This window comes from Catharus ustulatus, chromosome 9 (genome assembly GCF_009819885.2).
Source record: "Catharus ustulatus isolate bCatUst1 chromosome 9, bCatUst1.pri.v2, whole genome shotgun sequence".
In the NCBI taxonomy this organism is placed as follows: Eukaryota; Metazoa; Chordata; class Aves; order Passeriformes; family Turdidae; genus Catharus; species Catharus ustulatus.
Window position 1 is genome coordinate 1,079,093 of NC_046229.1, and position 10,977 is coordinate 1,090,069.

Sequence of the window (10,977 nt, forward strand, 5' to 3'; positions counted from 1 at the left end):
GCTCTTCTTAGATCCATTAGATCCAACTTTGCTCAGATTTTACCCATATTTTTGTTGTAAAGACAATGTTTCCTTACAAAATCTCATATAAAAATCATTCATCTGTGGCCTTCAGCACCTATGTGCCCTTTGTCCTCAGATGTCCAGGTGCTGTTCCATGGACGTCAGTCCATGCAGGGTAACCTTGGCAGGGTGACCCAGTGAATTAATTTTTAATCACAGAATCCCAGGCTGGGTCAGGCTGGAAGGAACCACAGTGGTTCCTCTGGTGCCACCTCCCTGTTCCAGCAGGGACATCCCAGAGCACAGGGTTGTGTCCCAATGGCTGTGGAATATCCCCAGAGGAGACTCCACAGCCTCCCTGCACAATTTGTTCAGGGCTGGGAGTGACCAGGGCAGAAGTTCTGCGTCCTGTGCAGGGGAATTGCTGGGATCAATCCCTGCCCGTTCCTCTGGTGCCACTGCTGGGCTCTGGCGCAGAGTCTGGGACTGCTCTGACCCTCCCTGCACCCAGGGACAGACAGGGACACTCAGGGACACCCAGGGACAGACAGGGACACTCAGGGCTGAGGGCTCCTCTCCAGGCTGAGCAGCCCCAGCTCCCTCAGCCTTTCCCGGGCACAGGGATGCTCCAGGTCCTCCCTCAGCTCCAGGAGCTCCTGTCCTGCTGTGCTGAGGATCCAGGGCTGGACACAGCACCCAGAGGTGTCCCCAGGGCTGGACACAGCACCCAGAGGGGCCTCCAGGGCTGGACACAGCACCCAGAGGTGTTCCCAGGGCTGGACACAGCACCCAGAGGGGCCTCCAGGGCTGGCACAGGGCAGGATCACTCCCTGACCTGCTGGGAATGCTCTGCCTGAGGCACCTCAGGATCCCACTGGACACTGCTGGGCAGGGACACCTCGTTGTCCCTCAGGATCCCACTGGACACTGATGGGCAGGGACACCTCGTTGTCCCTCAGGATCTCATTGGACACTGCTGGGCAGGGACACCTCATTGTCCCCCAGCACCCTCAGGTCCTTCCCCCAGAGCTGCTCCAGCCGGTGCCCCCAGCCTGTTCTGCGCTGGCGTTGTTCCCAGGTGCTGAGGCACTCCAGGCAGCGCTGCCGGGCAGCCAGCACACTGCTCGGCTGTGGATCAGCCGCGGGCCCATTCCCGGTTATTCCCGGTTACTCCCGGTTATTCCCGGTTATTCCCACAAAGGCGCCCCGGGAGCGGCCCCTCAGAGCGCGGCGCGCGGGCGCCCCCCAGCGGGCGGGCGCTGCCCGTGCAGGGCGGGCCCCGCCCCGCCGGCAGCCAATGGGAGGGCGCGGGGGCCCCGCCCCGCCGGCGCCGCAGCCAATCAGGAGGCGCGGAGGCCCCGCCCCGCCGAGCCCCCGGAGCGCTGAGGGCCGGTCCCTCAGAGGCGCAGCCATGGCTGACAAGGGGATGCAGGGCTTCCTGCCTCCCTTCAAGCACTTCGCCACCAACGCCATCCATGCCGGCCAGGAGCCCGAGCAGTGGCGCTCCGGGGCCGTGGTGCCGCCCATCTCGCTCTCCACCACCTTCAAGCAGCGGGCGCCCGGTGAACACGCGGTGAGTGCGGCCGCCACCGGGGTAGCGAGCCCCGCACGTGGCACTGAGTCACCCACGGGGACCCCGAGTGGCCCGCGGGGACAGCGAGCCCCGCTCCGGCCCCGGCGTGTCCCGGCCGCGGGTCCGGGCAGGGCAGCGAGCTCCCCTGCGGGTGTTTCCCCACGTGGCAGCTCCCGGGCGAACGCGAGCATCCCGTTCCGCGGGCAGCGGGGCTCTGGCCCGGCAGGCGCTGCCATCTCCTCCCTGCGGACATTGCAGAGCCGCCTGCCCGCGGGGCCGTGCCCTGCGCTCCGGGAAGGCCCTGCCGAGCGGCGATGGGCCCGGAGGAGCCGCTGGGCTCCAGCCTGGGGGGCTGGGAGGGGCAGGGGAGGGATGAGGTTGGGATGGTTCGCTGTGACAGCGGGGGAAGGGGAGCAGGGACACCCAGTGCCCCCGGGCTCGCAGCGATGCTGCTGCAGGGGCTGCCCCGAGCCCGCCATCTGGGAGGCTCTTCCTGCCCTGCACCTGCCCCAGGGTTCGGCAGAATCCCTGTTCCGCTCCACACACTTTATGTAAGAACCTGCTTCAGTTTTCTTTCCAAACCGAGGGAATATTTCCTCAGGATTTGGGGGATGCCCTGTAGAAAGTACCAGAAAGGTTTGTACTGAGCTGTGCTGAAGTTTCTGACGGGTTGTGTGCTAAGCTGCCACTTCTAAATCAGCACCTGCTGGTCGGGCAGGAGGAATTTGCCTTGTGATTCCTCATTCCACGCAGAATCCCAGCTGTGCTGAGGAGTCACGCTGCTGTAGCCACATCCTGGTGACAGGATCCCTGCTCTTGCCGGGAGCTCTGGCAGAGCAATCTGCAGGATTCCTGACTATGAGGAAGTTGACATTAAAGAGAAATCCTAAAAGCAGGCAAATCCCAGGGTGCTCAGCAAGTTCTCTTGGTAACAACTGCATGTGTGCATGCATGAGTGGTGTTTTCCTCATTGCATTTCCCCATAATTTACATAAAAGGTGTGGGACTAAGGAACATGTGGGTTCTCAAAAGCTGATGACAGGATTTGGTCAATACCCTGTGGGTGTGGTGGAGCTGGACACACGTTTTTCCTGAGAATTCTCTCCAGAGAGGCTGTGGAGTCTCCCTCACTGGAGATGCCCAGAACTGTCTGGACAGATCCCGTGCCCTGGGATGGCCCTGCTGGGCAGGGAGTGGGACCTGGGCACCCTCATGGTCCCTTCCAGCCTGACCCAGCCTGGCATTGAGGGTGGCTGGACTGTGCAGCCCAGCACCTTTTCTCCCTCAGAGCCCACAGGTGGTGTCTGGGCAGGAGCAGGAGTTTGGCTCCTTGCCCCAGGGCACCCCAGGCCCCTTTCTGTGGTGGGGATGCCCAGCTGGATGCTGTGCCAGGAACCCTCCTGCTGCTCTGGGAGGAGCTGGCTGCCCTCAGCCAGGGCTCTTTAGGAACCAGAGCTGCTGTCATTGCAGACATTCCCAGTGCTCTCTCTGATGTTTGTTTCTTATTCCCTCCCCAGGGTTATGAATACTCCCGCTCTGGGAACCCCACCCGGGATTGCCTGGAGAAGGCTGCGGCCGCCCTCGATGGAGCCAAATACTGTGAGCACCTCATGGGCTGGGCACTGGGGCTTGGAGCAGCCTGGCACAGAGGGAGGTGTCCCTGCCCATGGCAGGGGGGGGCACTGGGTGGGCTTTGGGGTCCCTCTACCCCAGAGCATTCCAGGATTCTGTGCCAGGGCTCTGGCTGGCTCTGTGCTGTGCAGGCTCCTGCTGTCACTGGCTCCACGTTCCCAGTGAGGCAGTGACAGAACAGGTTCTTTTCAGAGGCAAAGCAAGGAAGGCCAAGGCAAGTCTGACTTGAGTCACGTCAAACACTGACTCCTTTCTCTTCCAGGCTTGGCTTATTCCTCTGGCTTAGCAGCTCTTTTGAACATCTGTCACCTGGTGAAGGCAGGGGACACGGTTATCTGCATGGATGATGTCTATGGAGGTGGGTACAGCAGCCTGTGGCTTCGGTCTTCACTGTGCAAGGGACCAAACCTGTCTGATCTCAGGAGCTCTGAATGTCACATGTAGGACCTCACTGTAGTTTGAAGCCTTTTCTCTTTGTGAGAACACAGATCCCTCCTGTCTGATCTGGATGTTGAAATATTCTGTTGGCACAGCATGGAGGTTTAGAAAAACATAACCAGAAATGCATGTTTGACTGAGGGGGAATGGCAACACCTTTGTGTTTGTTTGCAGAGCAGGACCCTCTGCAGCCCAAGGCAGCAGCACTCCCCAGTGTCTGGTGTTTCTCTGTCCCTTCCCAAGGCTTGGCCCTTTCCCAACCAAACAACAATTCCACAATTCCTTCTGTTGTCCCCATGTCCTCTGAACCCCTCAGTGCTGTCCTGGCCCACTCTGTGGTGTTGATACTGCTCTGTGTTTCTCAGTCCCCTCCTGCAGGTGCACCCAGCTCTGCAGGGTCCCTCAGCAGGGTGAGCTCAGTGCCACTCCCAGCCAGCCTGGCTGTCCCTGCTGTGCCATGTGTCCCTGCAGGGTCCCTGTGTCCCTGCCCAGCAGAGCTGTCCCTGCTCAGGCCCTCAGATCCAGCCTGGCTGTTGGCCAGGGGGGTTCCAGAGCCCAGCCACTGGTGGCTGTGCCCAGGCAGTGGCTGGGAAATGAAGGAATCCCCTTTGCCCTCCCTGGGAGTGGTGGCTGCTGCCAGGAGCTCCCTGGGCTTGTGCACATCCAATGCAAACACACACATTTGCTTTTCCTATCACACTGCCCTGCCAGGTGAGCTCCAGAGTGCAGCTGGATCCTGGGAACAGCAGGAATCTCTGCTGCTCTCACTCCAGGCCTGTCCCCAGCACTCAGTTAAGCAGAGGCATTAAGGCAGAGCAGGGGCTCAGTCCCTCATTCCCAGGGGCTCAGGCTGGCTCTGGCAGGCAAAGCCCCTTCCCATTAAAGCCTCAGGGCTGGTTTCTGCAGGGGTGAATTTCATTCTTTCTCCTCTGGTTTGGTTTGTTATAAAGAAAGGGTTTCTCTCAGAAGAGCCACCCAAAGATCACTCAGATATTTCCTTCAGCTCACAGAATCCTGCTCCATGTTCCATCCCTTCCTGCTCCGATGGAAAACTCAGCTCCTGGGGATAACCTTGGCCAAAGGACCCAATCAATAATTGTTAATCCAGGCAATATTTCCTGGCAGTGAGTGCTGCACCTCCACTGATCACCTGCTGCTGGATCCTTTCAGTCTTCCCAGGGAAAGGCTTCAAAGACAGGAAGGAATCATTTTTAATGGAGTGATGGGAAACAGTAGCTGGACTGTTCCCCTTGGATCTTCTTCTCTGTTTAATTTCCTGGTCATAACCCCACATTGATTTCAAGTACTTACAAACCACTCTGATCCCATATTCCCATTATTGCTATTTCATGTTCTTTAAATCCACAACAATCTTTAAACTTTGTAAATGAAGAAAATATAAACGTGCCATTGATGGTGTGCAGCATAAAGCTGTGCCCTCCTGACTGAGCCTGGATGATGAAAGAGGCTGGAGAGCAGGGAAAGAGTTCAGGAAGTTGTTTCATTTTGTGATTTTTTTGGGTTTTTTAGGCACAAACAGGTATTTCCAGAAAGTAGCATCAGAAAATAATTTGAAAGTAATTTTTGTTGACTGCACAAAACCAAAATGCCTGGAAGCTGCCATTACACCAGAGACCAAGGTAAGGGTGAGGGAGTGGATTTTGAAGGGATGTTAAATTGTTTTATCCTTGCTCCTGTGGAGTTTGGGGGGTGTGTTGAGCTGAGGGCTGGCAGCTTGGGGGCACAGCTGGATCCACCATATCCCACTGTGCTGCCTCATGGAAAACATCCTAAGGACAAAAACCCCTGGAGAGAGAGAGGAGGGAAAAGGGAAAAGGTGAGGAAGAGCAGAGGGAACACCAAGCTCAGAGCTGGAGGTGCTCCATGGCACTGGGTGGGTGATCCCTGCTCCAGGGGAGGGAACTCAGCTGGGAAAGGCTCTGGGAACAGGCTCTCTCCAAGGCTCTGTCCCTCTCCAAGGCTCTGTCCCTGTCCAAGGCTCTGTCCCTCTCGGCTCTGTCCCTCTCAGCTCTGTCCTGGCTCTGTCCTGGCTCTGTCCCTCTCAGCTCTGTCCCTGTCCAAGGCTCTGTCCCTCTCAGCTCTGTCCTGGCTCTGCCCTTCCCAGCTGGGATGCCCTGGCATGCACAAGCCCAGCTGCAGGGAAACCTCCCTGAGCCTGGAGGAGCTGCAGCCTCCCCTGGCTCTGGCACTGCCCAAACCCCACAGGGAGCTGCCCCCACTGAACACCCAGAGCCCTGGGGACTCAGCCAGCACTGGGAACTCTCTGACCTGCAGTTTTTTTTGGCTTTGTGCAGCTGGTTTGGCTGGAGACCCCCACGAACCCCATGCTGAAGGTGATTGACATCAAGGCCTGTGCAGAGGTGGTGAGGAGGCACCCGGGGGTGCTGCTGGCAGTGGACAACAGCTTCATGTCTGCCTACTTCCAGGTGTGTCACTGCCCCAGGGCAGGGGGATTGGGAAAGGGATCAAATCAGGAGGCCAAGCTAAGCCCTGGTGTTGCAGGTGTGAAGTCACCCTTTCTGCAGAGTGTGAACTGCCTGGTTTTGTTCAGGGTGCTGCAATCTTGCTGAATTAAGAGAACTCTGCAGAAAGTGTTAATGCTTAGCTCAAGCAGCTCTGCAGTTGGCCTGGGACACAGCAGAGGCTTGGAGATTTCCCCTGCAATGTGTTATTCATTTCAGAATTCCCAATTTCTTCCATCCCTGTGTGGATGAACACAGGGTGCTGGTTAATGGTCTGGAGCAGCCTGGTGTAGAGAGAAAATCAGTGCTAATGATTAATTGGTGGGAGCAGTAGGTCGAGTGGGAGCACTGGGCCAAGAAAAGCAGAATTTCACAGTGATCTGTCCATCAACATTGAGTGTAAAAGTGCTTTTCCATGATGGTTCTGGCTGGGCATCTCCCCATTCCCTGGCTGGGAGTCAGTTCAATGTAGCAGCAGCAGTCTTTGCCTCTGCCTGCTTTGTTCCACTTGAGCAGTGATGCCCCTCACTCTTTAGAATGTGTTGATAAAATGTGCAAAGTGCCTTAATTAGTGATTGATTAAAAACCTGGCACTGCTCATCCCCTCTGGTCTGTGTCACTGCAGAGGCTCCTGGGCAGAGAGCTGGGGGTGAGGGCAGAGGGAGGGCAAAGGAACCTCCTTTCCTCCTGTTCTCAGCTCCTGCAGGGCAGGGTCTCCAACACTGGGAAACAAAGCAATTCTTCTGCTCTGCAGTTTGAGTCCTTCATTTCCCAGGGAAATGCTCTTTACAGAGTAAATGCCATTATTTGTCCCTCAGCTGAGCAGTAGAAGTATTTCTTCCCAGCTGTGCACTGGATGTTGGATGTGCTCAATCTCTTCTCTCCCTGTGGGAGTTGGGGCAGTGCTTTTAAATCACATTTTCTTGTGCTCCCCCTGAATTCAGAGTGCTCCCTGCACTGCTGCTTTCAGCACCTGTTCTGTTGTCATCCTCAGGTTCCTGTGTTTGTTTCTGCACTGATTTTTCCTGTGTAAGCTCACAGCCCTTTGGAACAGCTGGGAATGAACCTGAGTGCACCCAAACTTGAATTGATGTTATTTTCCTTTTGTTTCAGCGTCCTTTATCCCTGGGGGCTGATATTTCTATGTATTCTGCAACCAAATACATGAATGGTGAGAGCTCAGCACATCCTTAGGGCAGGGTTAGGTGGGGACTGGGGAGGAATTCCTGGCTGGGAGGGTGGGGAGGCCCCTGGATCCCTGGCAGTGTCCAAGGCCAGGCTGGACACTGGGGCTTGGGGCAGCCTGGGATGGTGGGAGGTGTCCCTGGGGGTTTGTGGCAGCACCCTGGAGCAGCTGCAGTGGCTGATCCCATCCTTGTCCCCTGTCATTTGTAGGGCACAGTGATGTTCTCATGGGCCTGGTGTCTGTGAACCGGGATGATCTCTATGAGAGGCTCAAATTCCTGCAGAACTGTAAGTGCAGCCAGGGAATTGCTGATCCACAGCTCCTGCTGGGGAGGGTGTGCATGCACACAGGGGGAAATTGCCTGGGAATGTGACTTTAATGGGCACACTGAGTAAACTGAGTTTAATGAGTTTTCAATGAGTTGAACTGAGTAAAGTTCAATTTTAAAAAAAACTCCAACAAGTAAAACTCCAGTAAAATGAGAGACATTGGTCTCCACTCCCAAGCTCTTCAGGAGAGCACTGGGGCACATCCTGAAACCACTGAGGTGCCCACCTGCAGTTAGGGGGGTTTGGAACTCACCCCTCAGGATGTGCCCAGTGCAGAGTTTTCTTATCTCTGATGATTCCAAGCATTTGCCAGACTCTTCATTGTCAGGAATAAATTCCTGCCCTCTGCCTGCAGCAGTGAAGGTGCCCTGTGTCCAGTAAATGTAATCCTTGAGGCCTGAGCCTGTTAATTGGGCTCATTAATTGGTTCCCAGTGTGGGAGATGAGGAACAGAGATTGTCTCTGGTGTCTTCCCACTCATTCCAGCCACAGAACTGCTGGAGATGAGGGCATGTTTGGCTTTGCTGAATGCAAAACACCAGTGTTGCTGTGGAATATTGTGGAATTCTGTGGGATTCCATGGAATTCCTTCCCATTCCCACAGCCCTGGGAGCTGTCCCCTCTCCCTTTGACTGCTTCCTCTGCAACCGGGGGCTGAAGACTCTGCACATCCGGATGAAGCTGCACTTCCACAACGGCCTGGCCGTGGCCAAGTTCCTGGAAACCCATCCCAGGGTGGAGAAGGTCATTTACCCAGGTGGGTGGGCAGGGCTGAGAGCATCCCAGGGGAGGGATTTGGGGACATCCCAGGGAAGGGATTTGGGAGCTGTGGTGCCCCATGACTGGGGCTGGGTCACTCAGGTGAGGCTGAGCTGCCCCAGCTCTGCTCTGGAATTCACTGGGAATTCTCTCACCCCTCCCCATTCCAGGGTTGCCTTCCCACCCTCAGTACGAGGTGACACGGAAGCAGTGCACGGGCTGTCCTGGAATGATCACCTTCTACATCAAAGGGAACGTCAAAAATGCCTCTGCCTTCCTCAAGAACTTGAAGGTAAAAGAAAGGCAATAAAATCACCCTCAGAGGGCAGTTCCAGCTCCCTCTGAGGGGAGAATGGAAGTGGCTTTTCTTGCCCAGCCCTGTGGGTGTGCCCCACTGTGAATTTGGGATCTTTTGTCCCTGGGGGCTCATGAGAGGGAACAAAGGGAGGCTCAGCCCCTTGGCAGTGTTTGTTTGCTGCCAGGGTGAGGCATGTCCAGCCCAGCCCGGGAGCTGCTGCTCACTCAGGGCTCTCTGCAGGGCTGGGCACTGGGGCTGCTGCAGCTCTGCTGCAATATTGCAGATGCCCTCAGGAGGGAAAGCCTCTGAGGCAGGGCCTGACTCGTGGGGCACAGGGGGAGCCCCTGGCTCTGGGAATGCTTGGTTGGCTCCAGCCAAGGGCCCATCCAGCCAAGGCCATCCCAGGGATCCAGGGGCAGGATGAGCCTGTTCTGAATCTCAGCTCTTACCTGCCAGGTGTGCACTTTGTTCCCTAATTACACCTAATACAGTGTATAATATAAAAGTTAATATAGAAGAACTCAGGGGAAAATGTCCCTGAACTTTCCTCCATGTCCTTGAAGAGGTGCCAGCCCCGAGGCTGCTCCAGCAGGGTTTGGACAGAGCTGCCAGGGATGCTCAGGGTGGGATTGTTGGGGGGTCTGTGAGGGCCAGGAGCTGGATCAGTGATCCCTGAGGGCACTTCCCACTCGGGGTATTCCCTGATTCTGTGAATCCTCTGCATCCATAACCTCCTTCCCTCTCTCCCATAGGTGTTTGCCCTGGCTGAGAGTCTGGGTGGCTTCGAGAGCCTGGCAGAGCATCCGTGAGTTCACCCTTCCATCCTCAGATGATTTTATACTGGAGGTTGCACATTCCCCACATGCAGAGTTTACAGCCCCTCTGTAGAATAAAAAAAGAATAACTCAGGAAGGAAGAGAAATCCAGATTTTAAAGCTTCCACTTCTTAATCATTTGTATTTTGGAAACACAAGCTGGAGATGCAATTCCCTGACCTGTGAGCATTGCCATCATTGCCAGGAGCTCTCTGCATCTGTGGGGTCACACAAGTGGCACAGAGGAGGTGTCAGCTCCTGCTGCCATTGCAGGGGTGCTGCCAGGGAGCCAGCTGGGCTGGTTTCACCAGTAAAAGTCCCAAATTCTTAAGGAAATTCTTCTTTTTGTCCCTGCAGGGCCATCATGACCCACGCCTCAGTGCCTGAGCAGGAGAGGAAAGCTCTGGGAATCAGTGACACCCTGATCCGCCTCTCGGTGGGGCTGGAGGACGAGGAGGATTTGCTCCAAGACCTGGATCAGGCCCTGAAGGCTGCGGTGAGTGGGGAGTTCCCCTCCAAAAACAATCCCCACCCAGCCTTTCCCACGGGCTGAGCCTGCAGCTCCTCCCACAGGGACCCTGGGCTGTGGATTTAAAGTTTCTGATTGCAGCCCTGCTCAGGCACAGCTCCCGTGGGTTCAGGAGCAGTTGGGATGTGCCAGGCACAGCTCCCGTGGGTTCAGGAGCAGTTGGGATGTGCCAGGCACAGCTCCCGTGGGTTCAGGAGCAGTTGTGTTTTCTTTTTGTTTCTATTGGGGGGAATTTTGGGGTTCTTTACAAGAGGGAAAGTTTTCATCAGTAACTCCTCATGTTTCTCTTTGCCAGCATGAGGACAGTCTGATGCTAAAATGTGACTTTTATTTATGAAAAGGAAAATAAAAATGTGTGGTTGGTAGAGGGGCAGAGCACAATGATCCCTCCCTTTCCTTCCTGCAGTTTGAATAAACCTTGAGGGTCAAAAAGGAACTCGGAACTGGACCTGGCTGTGGACGAGGACATGGAAAACCAAACCACTCTTGCTGTGCCTTTGGGAATCCCAGCCTGGGTTCCTGGGGCTCTCCCTGTTGCTGCTGGGCTGCTCTCCAGGCTGGGCAGGGTGTGCTGGGCACAGCCTGGGCTCTCCCTGCTGCTGCTGGGCTGCTCTCCAGGCTGGGCAGGGTGTGCTGGGCACAGCCTGGGCTCTCCCTGGCCATGGCTGGGCCAGGAGCTGTGTGGGAGCCGTGGGCACCCCGGGAATGCGATCCCAGCTCTCCAGCAGAGCTCAGTGTCTCTCCTGCTGCTGCAGGGTTTGGGGCACAAGGGCTGGTTCCTGTGCTGCTCCCAGCTCCTCCTCTCCTCACCCATCAGCTCGGCTCACACACTTGATGGAGCTCAGATTTATTTTAATTAACTTAAAAATTTGCTTAAGAGCTTTTTCTTCTCTTGCTGTTTTATTGAAAATGAAGTTAAATCCAACACATGG

The 10,977-nt window shown here is 55.9% G+C and overlaps 1 protein-coding gene across 1 annotated transcript; it reads left to right on the forward strand.

Moving 5' to 3' along the window:
- Nucleotides 1-1,366: 1,366 nt before the first annotated feature.
- LOC117000479 (cystathionine gamma-lyase-like) lies at nt 1,367-10,656 on the forward strand. Its single transcript, XM_033068125.1, has 12 exons — nt 1,367-1,576; nt 3,094-3,175; nt 3,471-3,566; nt 5,177-5,286; nt 5,962-6,093; nt 7,243-7,300; nt 7,525-7,602; nt 8,249-8,401; nt 8,574-8,695; nt 9,454-9,506; nt 9,874-10,012; nt 10,452-10,656. Exons 1-12 carry the CDS (start codon nt 1,415-1,417, stop codon nt 10,458-10,460), a joined length of 1,194 nt encoding a protein of 397 aa, XP_032924016.1. The 5' UTR covers nt 1,367-1,414; the 3' UTR covers nt 10,461-10,656.
- The last annotated feature ends 321 nt before the right edge of the window (nt 10,657-10,977 follow it).

Excerpts from the sequence above, each read along its gene's own strand:
- LOC117000479 (XM_033068125.1), top strand. The coding sequence starts at position 1,415 with ATGGCTGACAAGGGGATGCAGGGCTTCCTGCCTCCCTTCAAGCACTTC. Across the intron at positions 8,402-8,573 it reads GGAGAAGGTCATTTACCCAG|GGTTGCCTTCCCACCCTCAG; the intron begins GTGGGTGGGCAG and ends TCCCCATTCCAG. Across the intron at positions 9,507-9,873 it reads GAGAGCCTGGCAGAGCATCC|GGCCATCATGACCCACGCCT; the intron begins GTGAGTTCACCC and ends TTGTCCCTGCAG.